The 19,791-nt window shown below is 53.1% G+C and overlaps 1 protein-coding gene and 1 long non-coding RNA gene across 5 annotated transcripts in view; one reads left to right on the top strand and one right to left on the bottom strand.

Moving 5' to 3' along the window:
- Window positions 1-8,940: 8,940 nt before the first annotated feature.
- Window positions 8,941-11,889, bottom strand: EGR3 (early growth response 3). Of its 3 annotated transcripts, none has more exons than XM_090290140.1 (3): window positions 11,716-11,765; window positions 11,239-11,291; window positions 8,941-10,423 (listed from the first exon to the last, which is right to left on the bottom strand). In XM_090290140.1, the coding sequence occupies exons 2-3, from the start codon at window positions 11,276-11,278 to the stop codon at window positions 9,414-9,416; spliced, it is 1,050 nt and encodes a 349-aa protein (XP_090146266.1). In that variant the 5' UTR covers window positions 11,279-11,291; window positions 11,716-11,765; the 3' UTR covers window positions 8,941-9,413. The 3 variants fall into 3 exon arrangements, with proteins under 3 accessions (XP_090146266.1, XP_090146267.1, XP_090146265.1); XM_090290141.1 differs by lacking the exon at window positions 11,716-11,765 and adding an exon at window positions 10,684-10,861 and having other exon boundaries at window positions 11,239-11,286; XM_090290139.1 differs by lacking the exon at window positions 11,239-11,291 and having other exon boundaries at window positions 11,716-11,889.
- Window positions 11,890-12,341: 452 nt separating this feature from the next.
- Window positions 12,342-19,791, top strand: part of LOC150000206 (uncharacterized) — a 49,675-nt gene continuing 42,225 nt past the window's right edge. Inside the window, exons 1-2 of one of the 2 annotated variants that reach the window (XR_016513689.1) lie at window positions 12,342-12,662; window positions 12,948-13,760. This is a non-coding gene — a long non-coding RNA (uncharacterized LOC150000206). The remainder of the gene's footprint in view (window positions 12,663-12,947; window positions 13,761-19,791) is intronic. The other variant, XR_016513688.1, reaches the window with a different exon arrangement.

Raw genomic sequence — 19,791 nt, forward strand, 5'->3', positions numbered from 1 at the left:
AGACTCTGATTTAAGTCTCTCCTATCAGGGACCAACATCACATGACACCAGGGTCCGATGTATTGAAATCATCTGTTTATGTGTCTCCCTGACAGAATGGAAGATCTTCCAGGGCGGGGACCATGTGCTGTTTACATTCATCTTTATACTGCCTGCCCCCCTCAAGGGGTGGGCACTGTGCCTGATTTAATACAGTTTTACTAAATCAATGGATGAATGAATGAAATGCAAAGAAGCCCTGGAGGACACCGAGTTGCCCGGGAAAGGCACACACTGTGTGTATGGGGGTGGGGTGGGGTGGCTTTTGCATAGACATGAAGTGGAAGGCCAAAAAAAGGTTGGGAGGCAGGAGGAAGAGGTTTTTCTTCTTCGGAATGAAACTGCTTAGATACATCTATAGAAATGATGCTACAAGACTAAGATTTGCAAGCAGCCAGGGAAATGAAGCTTGTGGCAAGGAGTATTGTGGACCAGGTGGTTTTAGGAATATTCCATCTTGCATGTTCAGGGCCTGGGGAGGGGGCAGTGAGAATCTGACCATGCTGGAGGAACCTGGCCATCCACCAGCTCTTCACGGAGGCAGGAAGCATGGCCAGTCCAGCCACAGACTGGAGGGAGCTGCCTTGTGGGAGCGATTTCTGAGAGCTGAGGCCAAGGGAGATTCCCACTCTGAGGCTGGGCAGTGGGAAGAGTCATCCATCTTATTAAGGAACTTGGCACCAAGGCAAATGTCAACAGGAAGAGAAAGGGTTCTCGAGCTGTGGTTCTCCAAGGAGGCAATTCTGTTTCTCCTTGGCCAGGCTGGAGTTTAGGAATCATCAGGGTCTCTGAGAGGCATGTAAGAAAGGTTAAGAAGACTGCATCAGGGAGATGGGGAAGTCAAGCAGAGGCAGGGGGCAGGGGAGGGGCGGTGGTGGTGCCTTGAAGGCTCACAGGAGAGGCAGCTTAGGCAGAGGGAGAGGACACCTGGCTTACGGCCTGGCAGCCACGGCCCAGGTCATGACTCTCTCTGGGGGTCGGGGGCCTCTCCTGCCTGTCAGACTTCAGGTCTGTTTGCTTTCTCCAAGATCTGGTCTCACATGCCTCTGACCTCTTCCTGTGGCTGACCCCTTTGCTCACCTCTTTCCAGCCACTTGGCCCCATGTGATTCCTTGAACAGTCTAAGTACACCATCTCTGGGACCTTAACACTCGCAGTCCCCTCTGCCAGGAGTGCTCTTCGCCAGATGTCCGCATGGCCCTTTCCATCACTTCCTGCGTCTGTGCACAAAGGCCCCTTCCCATGAGCCTGTCCTGGACCACCCTGTGCATAACTGTAATAACTGCCCCAGCCCTCCCCAGTCCCACTCTGCTGTATTTTTCCCCATAACACATTTCACAGTCTGACAGAATATGTTTTGTTTTTTAAAAGCCGCTTCTGCCCTGGAGAGGTTTTGGAAATGGAGGAATTTTTTGTTCTCTGCTATATCCTCAGTGCCTAGGAGAATATGTTGCACATAGAAGGGCCTCAGCAAATATTTATTGAATCAATAAAGCAATCAGCATATTTCCACGGGATACTCCAGTCATGACCTGAAATCTGGGCTCTGCCCTTACTGGGTGAGTGATCTTGGACAAGTCACAGAGCCACCGGAGGCTTCTGTTTCCTTTTGCCTGAGGAGAAGTGCTAAATGGCCTCTTTAGTCTTATGACTCTACAAATCTAAGGGAACCTACCCAAGGGGGTAGGATGAGGACAAGACGCTAATGTCCATGATTCTGTCCCAGAATATCACTTCCATGAAAGCCGTGGATGGTTCTTCTGTCCCCAAACGAGGGTTGGGCAGGGGCAGCGCCACCTGGCCTGAGGCTAGAAGCTCAGAACTGGCCAGAAGGCTGAGGTCAAGTACTGATGACTAATAAGCCTCAGATTCAGGGAGAGGGATGGACTGGGAAGAACTGGGGCTGCTGCGTTTTATTTAAATCCCTGATAAAGATCAGGAAGCAGGCAACAGCCCAATGACACATTAATTAACTTTGTAGATGATACTGGATCAGGAAGGTGTTACATCCACCCATCTAAATGAGAGAGACAAAAGGACCTGGGAAGGGGTCAGGAACCAGGCCAGGAAATGGCAACAATAACAGCAGCCCTGGCCAAGAGGGCTAAAGACTAGTGTTCTCTGGGTGGATTGAGAGTTGGAGTGCAGGATCCCCTTTCAGGATCCCCTTTCAGAATCCAGATGTGCAGTGGGTGGCTGGAGTTGGAAGTGGCAGTGAGAACTCAGGTGCCTCTAGCTGTGTTGGAATCAGTGTGTACTGAGTCGTGGAGGGAGACAGAGCCCTCTTTCTCACATCTGTTTGGAGGATAGGGAATGGGGATGGGACAAGGGACAAGGAAGATAAGTCACATTTGTGGAGCACCCACAATGAACCAGACATCTTATACATGACTTCATTTGAATCCCACAACAGCAATGATAAGACAGGAGGACACTGAGGTTCAGAGAGACTAAGAAACTTGTTGACAGTTACACTGTAAGAAAGTGGCAGAGTTGAGGTTCAGGTCTAGGATGGAGGTGACAAATTCAAAGCTGCTTAAGCGTTTCAAGGGAACAGCCGGAGTGCTGCTGGGTTATCACACTGACCCTCAATTTTCAGGACAGAGACCTGAGCAAGTAACAAGTAGCCTAAAGAAGGCTTTCCTTAGTACCCTGGGGCCACACAGGCACTGAACATTTTCTGCCTTCCTTCTTCCCATGGTCTGACCTTCCCAAGCAGCAGGGAGAAGGGAACAAGGAGAAATGGCAGGCACCTGGACAGCTTAGAGAGGCGAAATGCTGAGTGCAAAGGGCTAGAGGTCTCTCATCCTGTTCTGGTCTGGTCACTAATCTCTCTCCCTTTGCTGGAGAGGGACCTGATGCATTCTGGGTGGGGGCCGCCCCTTGCAGCAAGCCACCTCAGAGATTACAAGTCTATGGACAAGGGTAATTTCCCTTGTGGAGGGCTGGGATGTCCCTACCCTCAGGGGCGTCAGACTTCTCTTTTCCTCCAGGGAGCCAAGAGAAAGAAGTGTTATTGAGCCTATAACTAGGAACTCACTGAGTAACCTAAGAGGGAACTCAACTCTGCTGTTGGCTGGGTCAAAAAAGGGCAGTCTGTTGCTGGTTGGGTCATGATGCCTCCATGAAAGGTTCAAGGTAAAGGTGGGTGAAGGCCCAGGGCAGGCCTCCCAGGGAAAGTCAGCCTGTGGTCATGTCCATGCTCAGTGAGCAGGGCCCGATGGACCCCATTAGGGCAATGACAGAGTTGGACGATTGGGAGTCCTGGCCATGAGAGAAAGTGCTGGGGGCGGGGGTGGGGGGTTGCTCCCTGGAGACAGTAAAGAAACCATATGGTGGTCACACTCCTATCCAACCTAGAAGTTAGAACATTTTTGTTGAGTAGGCCCCGCAATATAGAACCTTGTATTCTCTCATTCTCCTTGTTTGTGGCTGAGTGGTCATGTTCTGTTTGCATTAGCTCCTCGGTCACATTGCTCAGAAGCCTTTCTTCTAGCCATCTGTGTGTTTTCCCAAAGGGAAAAAACAGCATTTTCACAGGGAGATGGGGGGCAGTGGACAGAGGAGCACTGTTCCTCTGGTGACAAGGATGCACCAAGTCCAGATCCCAGACCAAGCAGCCATGATGAGGTTGGGGAATGAAGATCCCAGGCGAAAGAGTCCAGACCCAGTCCCTCCCTTCTTGGACATGGACATGTCAGAGACTTTAGTGCAAGTCAGGGAAAGCCTCATCGCATCTCTGTCCTTGCCAGAGACCAATCGTTGACAATATTGAAGATAGGGTAGAGGAGAACTTTGATGCAAAGAGAGTGGTGAAGGTTCAAGAGTGGGAGACTGGGAGAAGCTGAGAAGGCCAGGCCTGTTCCTGGCCTCTGTGGATGACTGATGGGCAGTGAGTGTGTCCTCTGGGCTGTTCCTGGGACTGGTGTGGCCAAGGGGCTCTGAGGGTCCCTGGGGTTCTTCCTCTGGAGACCTCATTCTGCTCTGCACAAAGGGTAGGTTTTCTACAAAGAACCACTTGGAATAGACTTAGGATCATGACCTGTTCTTAAAACCCCATGGTACCTTTTAGAAAGTCATTTTCTCCTAGTTGTTAAGATTTGGCCAGTGTGATTTCTAGTCTTTGGGACACATGGAGGCCTCCTACTGTCCTTAGGTTTATTATTCCAGGATACCAGAGGAGCCAATCAAGGCCAGGAAAAGGCACCTCACAACACCCTCCTCTATAGCAAGCAGATTCTGGACTAGCAAAAGGGGAGCAGTAGTGACTGGCCATAAGCTACTACCTTCATTCACCAGAATCCACCTTGCTATTCCTTTTTATATGCTTGTGAATAATACATAAACACACACTTAAACGCACTCATCACCACCGCCACCACCACCATATAAAATCATATGCCACTCCTTGCCCTCAGTTCTCACAACGTATTGCCTCATTTGTACCTAACCTCAGTTCACTGAGTACAATTTTTCAGAGTCATTGCCTTCAGTATGCCACTCCTGAGGTGTGTGTTTGGCGGGGGCAAGGGGGGTGGGTAGCGGTATCCTTTCATTCATTCCCAAACACCTAGGGGCTGCTTGGAAGGAGAGAGTTCTCTACATCTTTTATGTACATAGGCCTGATTTTGCTCTTGAGCCTGTTCTTTGCAAAGCCTCCACAGAATCCTTCTCATGATGGCCCTGGCCAGACCTTTCTTCCACCATCTCCCCACTTCATCCCTAAGTTTCAGGGTTGAGTTTCCTCTCCCCATATTTACAAACCCAGGCAGGTTGGGTTGCTGGTGTGATGCTATCAGAGACAGCCTTATCTGACTACAAAGTGTGAATCAGAGATTACACCACACAGGGCCGGTGCCAGCTAGGCGGGCTGCCATCTTGCCAAGTAACCCAGTGGTTGAACAAGGTTGGGTTGAGTAATATGCACCAATAGGAAGTGAGTTTATTAATCATGCAGCATTGTACACTGTTGACGAAAGTGCAACTCTGAAGGCCTGGTTTAATTGGAGAAGGTGCAGGTGGGGCTGGATGCTAACTAAGAAGACACCCAGTGATGCTAACTTCCTCTGATAATACTCACTTGAAAAGCACATAGAAATCCAGAAGGAACCATCTGATTTAGCAAAGAGATGGATTATTATATGCTCAATCATTAGCGCTTTTTGCCATCTTGAATTCCTCTTGTTCCCTTCCTGGGGGCTGTACATAAAGCTGTAGTTTGGAATTTTTCAAGTTTCATGACAGTGAAGGAAGGGAATTCAAGATGGCAGCCAGTGACCTAGAATCGCGGGGGCAAGAAACTTTAAGATTCCATACTGCATTCTCTTTATTGATCTCTCACTTCAAAAACATTCTTTTCTAAAGCCACAACCCACCTCCTCTACGCAAGCCTGCCCTCAACTTCTTGTTAACTACAGCCAACCAGAAATACCACCCACATTTTTCACGGTGATGGGCCTGCACTGGGGCAGCAAGAGCAGTTTATAGGCAGGGAGGATAGACATTTCTGTCACTGTATGGCTGGCCTGGTTGGTATCTCAGGCACTGAGACACTGTGTCCCAGTCATATGCAGTGCTCCACTTACGTAGCTCAGTATCACACAGCAAGCCCCTAAACTTTGTTGAGGCAGATAATAAGAGGAAATGTATGGGGGAGAATCCCAGGGGAATGTTTTAAAGGGGAGGCTGAGAGAAAGGGAGAGGGACAGAGCTCACTTGTCCAAAGGCTGCTCTGGGACATACCTCACAGGGATAAAGGATTGTCAAGACTACAGGGACTCGGCTGAGGGGACAGGATGGAAATGTGAACACAGGAAGGACATGGAAGGCACATGTCTCTTCAAGAGGAAACTCCAAGTTGGCAAGTAAACTCAGTTAAGAACAGGGAAGGTTCTGGGGAAGAAAGCTGAGGGAGGGGAAGCATCACTTTCATGAGAGACAGAAGTTGTAAGATGCAAGGGGTTAATTCTGTAAAAACATTCCCTGTGTGTTCTCCAAACCCAACGTTCTTTCTTTTTTCAAAAGCATCAGATCCTTGGGTAGTCTGTAAAAGCAGTTTTTCAGCCGCGACCACCTTTCCCAGGCAGCTACGAATAGGCCTGGAGAGTTCTGTCCAAGTGGGAATTGAAGTTATAAACCTTTAAACCTGATTTGCCCCAATTATCTGACCACAAAAGAGCTTCCAATCTCTCTGGTTATCTTGCCAACCCCAAAGAACCCCTCTCAAGTCTCCACTTGTTTTTCAAGTTCCAAAAGCTTTAGCAAGAGCACCAGTCACAGAGGCTGGGGATATCCTCCCAGGTCCTGTCCTGGTGCTCCTTGGGACCATCTGAGAAGTAGTTCACAGATCATAAGATCTCCTTTCTATCCTCAAATACCCACTGGAAACCACAGAGAAGGTTTCTAGAAGTTTCCAGCTACTAGCCCTGAATCCTATGAGTTTGTCTTATCTATTTATGTAAACTTTCCAGCAGTTTGAAGCTCCCAGGAGGGTGGAGGAGAAGTCCATTCTCTTGGAATCACAGCAAACACTCAACACGGGCAACGCTGGAGCCACATAAAATTCTGACCAACCTCCAGTAACATCAAATTCCCCATTTTCACACGGAGTTTTCAGAGCAAGAAAGGCAAAACCAAGCATAGGAACATATCCAACCAACCACCAGCCAAAAACAAAACGAGACAAAGAACAGACCAAACCAAAACTTTATGCTATGAGAACAAATAAAATAAAGAGATTTATAGGCCGGCTGATTGTCAGCAAACACAATATATTTACTGTATTAGCATTTGCTCACAGTGCAAATGGTACAACATTACACCATTTCAATATTTCGGCTTTTAAAAATGCTGTTTTCTTTAACTATATTATATTGGCATAACAATATGACAAAAGAGCAGATGAAATGTTGGTGAAGAATTTCACCTTTTCACAATATCAAGCATATTTTTTAACCTTAGTATAAGGTACTATAAATCCAAGAAATAAAAACATCCACAAAATATATTACATCTGGTTTGTCTTTTTTCTAAGTACTCAACTTTATACAAAAGTCTTTCAAAAAATATCATTCCCCATAGGTTTTCCTGTTAAAAACCTGATTTTTTTCTCTCAGTTCACATAAGTTAGAGTGCATTTTCTTTTGCTGTTTTTTTTTTTTTAAACATGCAGACATATAAAAAATCTGGATAGCACAACCTTTTGGCAACAAAGTTATTTTTCTCTTAGTTCAGTTTAAATGTCTGAGAACAGTTTTATTAAAACAAAGGAAAACTCAGAGTTATCATGCAGTGACATGCACAAGCCAGAAGGAGCAAGGAAAAAATATTAAAGGATATCTGATTCCTCCTTCCAGCTTTGAAGTGACCAAAATTTTTGTTTTTCATAATCATCACATTATAAAAAGTATTCAGCAAAATACTGTCTCTGGAAAGAAAGATTTTACCCTTCAGCTGAAAAAATATGAGCCCTCCTAGCAAACTTCAGCTTCTTCTTTCTCCTTCTACAAAAAGTCCAAGTACCTGGAAATCCACAATCCCCCTGCTCTTTGAGTCCCTCCCCCCCTTTCACTAGACTCCTTTTAGTATTATCTACCACAAAAAAAAACAGTGCTTTTTTTTCTTAAAAAAAAAAAAAAAAGGTGGGTAATGCATAAAGTGACTTTAAAAAGAGACATTCTGTAAACTCCAGACCTTTGTTCCTCCTCTCTGGGCAGCTTGCTGACCACAGGAGAAATAATGCAAATAGGGAACAGTACATTCAGTCAGAGCTGTGCTGGAAGCTGTGTCAGAGAGCCACCTTCCCTACCACTCCACTTCAAAAGAGTCACCCCTTTGTGGAGAAGGGCTGGGGAGGGGGGTGCCTGAGAAGAGGTGAGGTAGGGCAGGGAGAAGATGAGACTGGGGTATGGAAAAGGTACACCTCATTAATCAACATGGATTAATGCAAAAATCCCCATATCTCATGAGGAAAATTTGGACAGAGATGTGTATGTATGTGTATACACACACACACACACACACATACATAGATATATGTATATATTTGCATACATATACACATATATAGATATAATCTCATTAGTTAAATTTTTCATAAAAAGTAAACCATTTTATTCCAGTGCACTGCACTGGATAGCCAAGTACCTTAGAGATTTTACTTTGCTAGGAATACATATTGTGTGTATGTCATATATATATGTATATGGATGTGTGTACACACCCACACACACATACATAGACTTGAAGTCTACCTGTTGGTGACCAAGCGCAAAAAAAGAGCTTGCTTTCCCATCAAAGATGGGAAGAAGAAATGAGTGGGCAAGTGGGAGAAAACAAAAAGATGGTGAAATGGGGTGGCCGGTTGAGGGCTGCCTTTCTGGGAAAAGACTTTGAAAGAGATGGGAGAAGGCTTAGAGGGGAGAAAGGAGAAGAGGGCGGGGGAAGGGCAGAGGGCAAACTCAGAACATAGATTTTTGGAAGTGGGGCTGAGGAAATACATTTTTAAAAAGGCAGGTTCAGTGATAGCTCCTTCTTTCCGCAAATCAAACTGCTCTGAGGCCTAACAGGGAAGTGCTCAGAAAAGGTGAGGTTCCGAGGAACCAAACCCTAAGCGGCAGTAGTGGCACCGCGGCGGTGGCATCTGAGGCATTTCTGTAAGAAACATGATTTCCAAGCAGATGGAAGACCCGTCTCATCTGGCCACGTGCAGGTCCCCAGCCTGGGACAGTCCCCAGCGGCCTGCGGACCCGATGTGGGGAAGAGTTTGGAGTGGACACAGCCCAGTTCAGCTCAAGAGTCTGACACACACGCGTGCGCGCGGGGGCGCGCGCACACACACACACACGCACATACACTCACGCGAGCACGCACACTTGCGCGCATCCCCGCACGCAGGCGCGCGTGCGTGCGGCGGGCAGCAAGCTCTGCGCTTTGGTGCGCTGCTTACCCTCTCCCCCATCTCCGGTCTTCTAGGGAGAACCGAGGGAGACGTGGAGTGGGGGAGCGTGAGGTGCTTAGGTCAGGCGAAGCTTGGGCTGGCCCCGACTTCAGTCCCCCGCAGGTTCTTCGCGCGGCCCAGAGGCCCGTGGATCAAGACGATCCGAACTGAACAAAGCGGGCTAGACGCCACCTTTGCACCCCCCCGCGCCTTGGCTAAAGGGGTGAGGGGACAAGGCGCCTCCTGCCCTGGCCCCCGACTGTTGGCCGGTGTGAAAGAGTGGAAACGGGGGACTTTGAAGGGGGGCAAGGGACCTTACGTCCATGGAGAGGCCAGGGTGCCACCCCTGCGCCTCCGTGGTTAGCTTTCCCGCTGCTTTCAGGCTCGCAGCAGGGAGACACTGGAGGGGAAAAGTGGAAATCTGGGGGTCTGAGCCTCAGGCACAGGTGGTGACCACAGGGGCCAGGGACACGGGGGGCGCTGAGGACGCGGAAGGTGCACCCCCCTTCTCCGCCTTCTTCTCCTTTTGCTTGAGGTGGATCTTGGCATGGCGCTTGCGCTCGTCGCTGCGCGCAAACTTGCGCCCGCAGAACTCGCAGGCAAAGGGCTTCTCGCCCGTATGCGTGCGGATGTGAGTGGTAAGGTGGTCGCTGCGGCTGAAGCTCCGCATGCAGATCCGGCACTGGAAGGGCTTGTGGCCAGTGTGGATGCGCAGGTGCCGGGTCAGCTCGTCCGAACGGCTGAAACGGCGATCGCAGCCCTCCGCCGGGCACGCATGGGGCCGCTCGTGGAGTGGGGTCTTGCTGGGTCGGTTTGGGTACTTGCGGGGCCGGATGGGCTTGAGGGTGAGCGGCGGCTGGGGCAGGCTGCTGAAGCCTGGGTGGATTTGCTTGTCTTTGAATGCCTTGATGGTTTCCAGGGGGGTAATAGGGGGCGGGTTGACTCGGATGGGGTCCATGCCCTGGAAGGGCTTGTGCTCCGGAATAGAGCCCATGTCGTTGGGGTGGTGGTATAGGTTGTAGTCTGGAATCATGGGGAAGAGATTACTGTCCAAGGCCGGCTTGGCGGATTGATAATCCTGGGGGGAATAGGCGAGCCCGGGGTTGCCCTGGGGGTCGTGGAAAGACACAGGCTCCGAGTAGAGATCACTGCAGTTAGAATAGGGGGGAAGCGCCGGATACATGGCCTCCACATCGCTCTGCGGTGGCTGCACCATGCTGGTCGTGGAGGTCTGCGTGCCGAGTGCCCCTGAGGCCGGGGGCACCCCCAAGATGCCGGCACTCATGAGGCTAATGATGTTGTCCTGGCACCAGTTGGAAGGGGAGTCGAAGGCGAACTTTCCCAAGTAGGTCACGGTCTTGTTGCCCGGGGCTGGTTGGAAGGAGCCGGAATAAGAGAGTTCTGGGTTGGGCTTCTCGTTGGTCAGACCGATGTCCATTACATTCTCTGCGGAGAGCAGGGTAGAGAGGGGAGGGATGAGTGAAGCCAAGCCGGCTTCCGGGCCGGGGCACCCGGTCCTCGCCCAGGTGTGGAGGGTGGGGCCGGGTGGAGTGCGCAGCTCCTGGGGTAAGAGGAAAACTGCGCCCGGCGCAAAGCGGGCGGTGCCGCGCTCCCGGGCGCAACCTGGATACAGCAAAATACTACGGATCGGGGTGTGGAGTGGCTGCTGCACACACACCGCACACGCCGCGCACACACTCACGTACCACATACACGCACGCGCGCGCGCGCGCGAGAAGCATTGTTGTTTCCGAGGTGGGGCGGGCAGGTAGCTGCAGCTACAGGTAGTTTTCAGACCCGGAGCGCGCCGGGCTCTCGCTCTCTAGTGCACACAACTCGGCCTCTTCCCCCTAGCTCTGTCCGTGCCGGGACGCCGCGCCTTTCCTGCCCCGACGAAGCCCTCCTTGCGTATTGCGCCCGGGTCGATGACCCCGAGAGCTCTGACGCTTTGTCCTTGGCGCTTAAGGGGTGCTGCCCTAAAAGGGAGCTCTCCCGCTACCTCCCCCCGGCCCAGCCTTCTCCCGGCCTGAAGAAGCTTTCGGCTCTTGCTGGAGGGAGAAAGCCCAGCCCCTAGCGAGGGTGGAGGGCGGCGGAAAACAGGCTGGTGTCTCCAGGGCGGGAGTAGCCGCTCTTCCCAAGCTACTGGGCCCGGGGATCGCCCCCCGGGGCAGCCCCCGAGCGGGTGAACCACCTCCCTCTCCCCACCATCCCCACACCCCTACGGGTTTGCTGAACGCCCCGGAAAGGCAGCGTCGCAGTACCTCTCCCACCGCGGGGACTCCACGCCGCACACGGCTCCATCCCGGGTAGGGGGCTGAGGGAGTAAGTGGGGAGAGCGCGGGTGAAAGGGATGCTCAGCTCCTCCCGGGAAAGGGGGAGAGGGCACCACGCCTTGCGCGCAGCCTGGCGATTGCGCCCCCTGAGTAGAGAACCCCGGAGCAGAGCCGCTCGCACCTACCTCCCTCCGATCAGCGGCTGCCCCCACCCGGGAGAACAGAAGCCTCTACCGTGGCGTCGCCAAGAGAGACTTCCCGATCGGGGAGGGCAGGGGGAGTGGATGGGAAAAGCAACTAGCCCCCCGGAAAATTCCCAGCGTGCCCCCATCTTCTCCATCCATCCACCCATCCATCCATCCATCCATCCATCCATCCATCCATCCATCGCTAGCTGGTTCCCTCCTCTTCTTCTTCCTCTCCCTTTCCTTCCTCGCTGCCTTGCCGCCTCCCCGCCGCCCTTACCTGTAGCCATCTGATTGTAATGGGCTACTGAATCGCTGCTGCCAGAGAAGAGGTTGAGCGCGCTGGGGATCTCCTCGGGGTACAGATTGTCAGGCAGTTGGTTTAGCAAACTGCTCATGGTCACCGGCAGCTTCTCGGCGAGTTTGCCGGTCATAGCACTCCCGAGCTGCCGCCGCCGCCGCCGCCGCCGCCGCCGCCGCCGCCGCCGCCGCGGCTCGCTCCTAACGCAGCTTCCAGGCCAGCGGCATCCGAGAGGCGATCCGTGGTGCAGGGAAAAAGCATGCGAGAGGGAAAGTTCGGGGGGAGGGGGGAGGGAAGAGGGGAAGGGGTGGGCCAGAGGAGGGGATCTTCTCTTTTTCGCGGGGGGGGGCGTTGGGAGAGAGGGCAAAGCGAGGTTATCTTCTTGGGTGCCTGGCTGGTGCCGTGGGAGGCTGGGTCTTGGGGGAGGGGCGTGTGTGGGGGGTGGGCTGGGTGGGTGGGGGTCTCAGCGGAGGGTGTCGGACGCGGTCTCAGTATTGATCTTACAAACAGACGCGCGCCGGTGGACCCCCCACCCCCCGATCCGCCACCGCCACCGCCGCCACTGCCGTCGCCGCCACCTCTGCCGCTGCTGCCGCTGCTGCTACCTCCACCACCAGCCCCTCTGCTTCCTAGCAAGCTCACTGCTGCCCAAAAGCTCGCAGCCAGGGAACTCCACCAGTCTATTTATCAGAGCCCCGGGAAAGCTCCGTGACGTAGCTGCCCATATATGGACAGACAAAGCCCAGCCGAAGGGGCGCGACGTCACAATGGAAGCTCCTCACAATGGAACATTAGAAAGCAGGAAGCGGGCCGCAGCCAGCGAGCGGAGTCCGCACCGCTCGCGGATCTTGAAAAAAGAGAGCGAAAGAGAGAAATAGAAAAAAAGGAAGAAAAAAGAACAGTTCGAGAGGAGAGAGAAAAGAGAGGTGCGACTGAACGTAAAGCGTAAAGTACGCAGCGCGGGGTTGAAAAAGGCCTGTCTGTGTTTATTTTGGGTCCGTACTAGGAGAACTCGCTGGAACAGCGCGGGGGCCGGGGTGGGGGGGGCGGTGAGGGAGGGGTGGGGTTGTTTGCTAGGGGCTCCAACACCCCTAATCAGGAAGAAAGAGAATTGAAAATCCCGGGCGACGTCCCTGTGCAGCCTGGGAACTTCTACGGAACCCGGAAGGCATGTGTTAAGACCCTGCTCCTGCCGCTCTTCTCGTGTCCAGGACCCTACCTGAGACTGGAAGACCAGGAGCGCGTCCCTCCCAGGAGGATTCCAGCGGGTCGAGGACGCCTGGTCCCGTATCCCGACAACTCTTGTACCTCCCTCTCTCTGATTTGCCGCCCACACCCCTGCCTCTCCTAGTGTCCCTGACCCCGCGCTGACTCCGGGCTGAACGCTGTGGCTGGGATGAATCGCGGTTCCCAAGCGGCTGCGGAGGAGGCAAGAACCCCGCGCATTTGGGGTCGAGGATGTGCAGTTTTGTTGGTGAAGAAGAAAAAATGAAGTTGAGCAGATAGGAGTCACGTGCACCAAATCCTTGATAAATTCCCTGACGGTTCCTAAGCACCCCTTTGGTCCGGGTGGCAGGAGGGCCTAGCAGGCCCAGGTGCAGCCGCTGTCTATTGCTGCCTGGGAAGGGCCCGCCACTGAGTTGCAGCAGGATCGTGCTGAACTCACAGTCTGACACTATGGCAGCCTCCCGGCGGCCTCCTCTGGTCTCTGCCCTTCCCATCGCCTTCTACAGGGCTGTCCCTGGCACCCTACAGTCAAGGGCCTCCTGTTAGGCAACCTCGAGCGCTGTCACCTCTCATAACGGCAGCAGATTTCGGGGGCGGCTGATAGTTCCCCGAGGCCTGCTCCCGGAGCGCGCGCGGTCAGGCCGGACGAAGAGGAGGAGAGGAAGGGAGCGTGGGGGAGCGACCCCGAATCACACCGTCTTGGCGTGGGAGGATTCCCTCCTCGGTGGCCGCGTGGGCTCGGTGAATCCCTCGTCCCCCGCTAGGGAGCCGGGTTGGGGGAACATGCATTTTTCAGGGTGAGTGTGAGTGTTGGCAAGATTGAACAGAGGATCCCCGGGCCTCGCGCCGTGGGAGGGCCACGCGGGCCGGGGACGCGTGGGAGGAACTCCCAAGCTTCACACAGCGGAGGGGGTGGATGACAATCTCGCTCTCCTCCCCTCCATTTCACTAGGTGGAGAACCTGGGGTGGGAGGGGCCGGTCTCCCCCGGATCTTCTCCGGTTCTTCGGAAAGGAGGGATTCCCGCCGTCCTCGGTCTCCTCCTCCGCCCCTGTCGCCACTCCCGCCAGGCTCCCCACACCTAAACCCGGGAGGCACTGCGCCCCCGGGTTCTCCTCCGCCCGAGCGGCGCGGGGAGCAAGCGCTCTGCAGCGGTCCCGGCACCACCGGCCGGAATCAGGGCGTGCAGCGCCTCCCGCCCCCGTCACCCTCCCTAGTGGGGGGGTGGTGGTGGCGAGAGGCCGGTACCCGGACGTGGGCGTCAGTGTGAACCCGGCTGTGCGCGGGAGGGGCTCTGGCGGCTGCTGGGAGGGTCGTGGGGCGGCGGGCCAAGCCGGGAAGAGCCATACAAGGAGCGGATCCGGTGACGCGCCGGCCGCGCCCCTTCTCCTTCTCGATTTGGCTGCAGATTCCGGTCCCCAGATTTGCATATTTTGGCAACCAGTGGAAAAGGAAAGAAGAACGGAACCCGCAGCCTTTAAAGGAACCGCACAGGCTGTAGCGTCACCTAGGGAGGCGGTCTGGGGGGCGGGAAATATTAGCCTGAGGCTCCGGCCTCTGGCCGTAGATCTAGCGGTAGGGGTGAGGTGGGGAGCGGCGTAGACCAGCGAGCTTTGGCCGCTCCAGTGTCGGTCCTGGTCCCTGTGAGGCGCCCACGGCTGCGCGTGCACCCGGAGATGGCGGGGGTCCCCGAGGGTTCCTGTGGGCCTGGAGACTTTGTGAGGTCGGCGACCTTGGGCGAAGCGCAGGCCCCGGTATTGACTGCAGTGCCCATGTTTCCCCGCGAGAGGCACAGCTCAGCCTCTGGGGGTGACGGGAACAAAGTAAGAGACCTCCAGGCCGCCCAGCTCAACTCCGGAGGACCCTACCATGATGCACCTTCTCACCACCTGTTGAGATTTCTCCCCAGGAGAGGAAAATGAGAAGTTATAACCCCGAGCTTTGTTCGCTAGAGACCTGTGTTAGGAAAGGCAGAGGCAGTGGGAACATCTGGCATCCTTGAGAGTTTCCAGGGCCCCAAAGAAGGTGCAGGAGTTGTAGCCTCCGTAGAAATGGCCCTCAAACACTTTTTAGGCTAGCTGGACTTGTTACACCCAAGGAGAAGCGCAAGTAGGGCTTGCCGGCTTGCTCCACAGCCTGCATACGTGATGGTGAGATTGGATAGGAGGTTTATTTGCGGGGGGCGTGGGGTGGGGGTGACGCGGCAAATGTCTTCCTCCTCTTTCCTACCAGGTCTTGACATAAAACGGGAGTCTTCAATTAAATAAGTATTCAACGGAACTTCAGTGTGATCTTGTACAAATTCTTAGCCTGCGTTTTCTTGCCTGTAAATTCGGAAAGAATTAACTTAGATAAGAATTAACTTAGATCATCTTCATAGAATACTTGTGCTAGACCCCTAGCAAGCACCCACTAAATGACAATGATTACTGTTCAATTGTATTCTCGCCCACCCTACCATGTGACAGAAAAGTCCTTTCTACTTGTGCCTTAGGAATGAGTGTAAGTGATATAGGGAGTACAAAGGGCCAGGTGTGGACCTCCATCCCATATCCGTGTGATCATATACCAGAAGTATTAATGTTTATTATTTAGGGGAAAAAGGAAAGTCCTATTTGTGTGCCAGCTACCTGCTGGGCACTGCACAAACATAGAGTTGGTTAATAAATGGTCTTCACTCTGCAGGAGCCCAGGTAAGGGCCAAATCCTCAATAGCTGGTGGTGAAATAAGGCAGGGTACAAAGAAGTCACTCAGCTGCTCTTTAACACTCTGGAGCATCCTTCTAGACAGGGTGGGGTGGGGGTTTCTGGTGTCCTTTCCCTCCTCTGCCATGGAATGAGTCATGCTGGGGGAAGCCTGCTTCTGCAAGCACAGGCTCTCACTGCCTGGCTCCTGTTCAGGTTGCAGCCCACACAGGTGTCCCCTGTCACCCTGATGATGGTGGCAGATGGAGGCCAGGGTTCTGTTGCGGGAAGGTAAAACCCTGGATATGGAGTGGGTGGGGGTAGGGTATTTGGAGTGGCTGCTTGTAGACTAATAACATTCTCCCTTCTGGTTGCCAAGCTTTGAATGCAACATAGAAAAAAAAAAAGTTTTTCTTCTTCCCTCCCGCCTCCTTTTCTCTCTCCTTCCTGAATAGGGGCTGGGGATGATTGTCTGTTTTACTGGCGGGTTCAGGTGAGATTGCCAAGGGCCTAATTACCTGAACTCCAAGCCCTGGACTTGCTGGGGAGCGAGTAGGCACTGGTTCAGGGCGTCCTCACCCTGGAGATGGTGAAAGGCAGGCCCGACCCTCTGCAGCAGGGCCAAGGCCGCCCAGCCTCTGGCTGCTCTCTTGAATCTGGCTAGCCTCCCCAGCTGCACTTATGGGCACTGTGGCTGCTTGTGGGGGCTGTGGGTGTGTTTGTTTGTCTTGGTGAAAGGATAAAGGAAGGGTGAGATGTGGCCCTAGACGTCCACCGAAGAAAAAGGCCAGGTTCTTGCTCTGTCTTGCTCCTTAGTTCTACAGTCACCTCTGCCCTCTGAACTTTAGCTCCCTTTTTTACTAAAGATGTCCAGGCTTTCTCTACTGCCTTAAAAGAATGAAACTTCTGATTAATTCAGGGGTGTTAGTGAGTTAATGCATTGCCCTTCTCCGAGGGTATTTGCATTTCAAAAGAAAATGCTTAGAGAGTGTGATATATAACCCAAAGGAATTAAATCCAATGCTTAGCTTATGCCTGGAAAACGGTAGGTGCTCATACATGCTGTCAGAATGAGGTCTCATTGTGGCACATCAGGCCCAGTGACAAAGACTGGGAGATCTGGGCACAGAGAGGGTCTGGGGGTTCCTCAGATCATACCAGGACCTATGCATAGGGCCCACCTTGGTGGGATTATTCCCGAAAGACAGTTTTCTCAATGCCCTTCTGTTGCTTTTCATTTTGGGGTGCCACATGAGAGACAGGCAGGTCACAGGTGGGTTCTCCCTGGCCAGCCTTCCTTGGTGCTCTAGAGCTACCTGCCATTTGTTCAGTGGTGACAGCAAGCCCTGAGGCTAGGTGGGATTTTCCTAGAAGCTTGCAGAGGGGACTCAGTGTTGACAGTCAAGGTGACTGTGGAGTGTGAGTCTCCTGGCTCAGAGCTGGAGCTGAGCCTCTGTTGGGGACTGCTGGAGGCTGCAGGTGTGCAGAGCATCTGCACCTGCAGAAGATGGGCTGATGGGGGCCTGGGGACATACCCATTTCCTCCATTCTTTATAACAATCTCTGAGGAAGCCTTTAGGACTGCCCCCTCAATATATATATAATTTTAAATGAAGACTGTAAGGCATTGGAAAGAGTCTGAGTAGTTGGTTTGAGAATACCTGGCCAGGAAGTGGCTCAGCTGACATTGGAACTCAGGGCCTTGTGATTCCAAAGCTACTGCTCTTATCTGCTTTTTGTCCCCATGCTGACTGTCAGGGGAAATAAATGAGATGGCAGATGTGGCTAAGAGGAGGGCTAGGTGTAAAACATGTGGAAAGGCAAGCTGCAGTGTTTTTTCCCTGCACCCCTGGGACCCAGCATGGGGTGGAGGAGAAGCTCTGGCCCAGGGGAGGGTAAGTGGGTACAGCATCAGTGAGGTCAAGGGGATCAGTGTGCCCAGGACTCCCAGTGGGTGGAATGGCAACTGCCACTCTGAGCTCTGGTCCCACTGCCGTAAGCTGTCTCAGGCCATAGGGCCAGCCAATCACATACTTCCATATTAAATACCTGTTTGTGCCTCAATCTGAACCAACTCATTATAATCATATTGAATTGATTTTTAAAAAAGCATTCTTCAATCAATTTTGGGAGAGTCTGTTTACTAAAGGGAGAAAGTCTTGTTACAAGGTACATTTGCTGGATGGGGAGGACCCAAAGTGGCCCTGGAGACCCCTCCTCAGACACAGTAATGACAGTGGGCCGGGGGGTGGGTGAGGGATGAGGATTGTCCAGAGAATGAGAGTTCAAGGCCAGGCTGGGCTGGGTCAGGGAGGGGAGAAAGGTCAAAGGGTGAGACTTGGAAAAATTAATGGAAAGTACCATCCCTGACCTGGGATTCAGCAGTTTCGGGTTGGCCTTGTGCTCTTGTTCCTGGGCCTCTGGTCATGGCTGAACTGGATAACCATCTAAATTTCTCCCAGCTCTGCTAATGCACGTGTTTCAGATTCTATTGCAGGTGGGGTTGGGGGCAGACATGGCTTAGTGTTTGTTCCTAAATAAGTTTGGGGTCTTCAAAGGATTGGGCCGGGATCCTCAGTGGGGAGGAGGAATGGGTCAGGGGATGAGGGCTTATAATGGGAACTTTCCAGGAGTTCACACAGGGTAAGTGGAGTCATGTGCTCAGATGGCTTGTCATTGCCCCTGGGGGCCAGTGTGGGACAGCCCCCCAACCCCCCTCAGCTGGGAAAGGATGGTGTCTCTGCAGAAAGGACTCTTGGGGGATGAAGCTTTTTGGAAAGAGGAACTTTGTCATCTGAAATGAACCAGAAAAGGTATGAATGTGGGGGGACAGAGGGGGAGGCAGTCAGGGGAGCAAAGAAGGAGTGACAGAGAAAGGAGGGAGAGAGACAAGAAAAAAGTTATCAGAGCAGGGCTTTCCCCTTGTTCTCCCCACAACCAGCCTCCTGCTGGGGGCAGGATGTACCCAGGGCACAGGGGCTGGCTCTAAAGAGGCTGGTAGGTTCCTCTCCTTGCCCTGTAGGCAAATCCCCTGGGAAACCAGAGACAGCTGTGGTCTTTAAAGCCTTGTCTCTTATCAGCTCCCAGCTTCAGGACCCTCCTCAGCCTCAAACAGGTAGGCCCTTTGCCTGATCCCTCCGGCTGAGGAATGGGGGGCAGCCTTTTGGGTTCTTCTTTGCAGTTCAATGAGGTAAAAAATCCGGGATCCAGGGACAAGCAGTTAGTGACTTTTTGGAGCCCTGTATTTGAGCTCCTCAAGTTGTATTAGCAACCTGTTCCACCAGGTCGCTTACACAGGCTTCCCCACCTTTGTCATGCCCCAACTTTCTTTGAAAATGAAGCCTTTTGTATACCCACTGGGGAAGACTGATGCTGCTCCTGGCCCCACCCCATCACCCTGAGGGCTGGGGAACAATGCAGTGAAGTCTGCCCATCAGCATACTGCAGAATTATTTGGCTCAATGTTACCCATAAAGTCGCTGGAAGACAAGAGGTGGTATCAAGCTTCCCAAGAGCAGGGGCTGAGCCTTATTCCTCTTTGTCTCCCCAGTACTACCCCCTGTACCTGTCCCCAGCAGGGCCTCTATCAGAGTTTGTTGACCTAGTTCAAGTGTCCATGTTGGTGATTCTGAAACCCGATCAATTTGAGGAGCAGCTGGACCACTTGGCCCTTCCCACCAGGTCCTTTCTTTTCTATCACCCCAGCACAGTCTCCCCTCGCCCGCACAGGTTGGGGGTCCATTGTCCACCCAAATTCCATTTTGTGGCCAGGGTGGTGCTCCTAGGTCTGGGACAGAGTTCTCTCTTTCAGTGAGACAGACGAGTGGGAGCACTTCCTGTGCACTCTGCGGAGAAAGCCAGTGTGAGACAGGATCCTGCTGTCTGCAGGGAGCAGGCAGTTCAATGGGAAGTGAGGAATGAGACTGGGGGGAGTGGTCCTACACAAAACAAAGTGTCTCAAAGGAAGCACAGGCAGGGAGCTCAGAGGAGGAAGGACCAGTGTGGGCTGGCACAAGGGACCTGTTCAGGGAGAGGGGAAGCCCTGACAGTGGGGGGAGGGGAGGCTTGATGAAGTCCTTGAGGAGGGATTAAGACCCAGAAGTGAGGAGGGGAGGAGAGTGGCATGAGAATGGGAGGGGAAGGG

Source organism: Furipterus horrens, unplaced genomic scaffold, assembly GCF_987537825.1.
Source record: "Furipterus horrens unplaced genomic scaffold, mFurHor1.1.pri manual_scaffold_10, whole genome shotgun sequence".
Classification (NCBI taxonomy): domain Eukaryota; kingdom Metazoa; phylum Chordata; class Mammalia; order Chiroptera; family Furipteridae; genus Furipterus; species Furipterus horrens.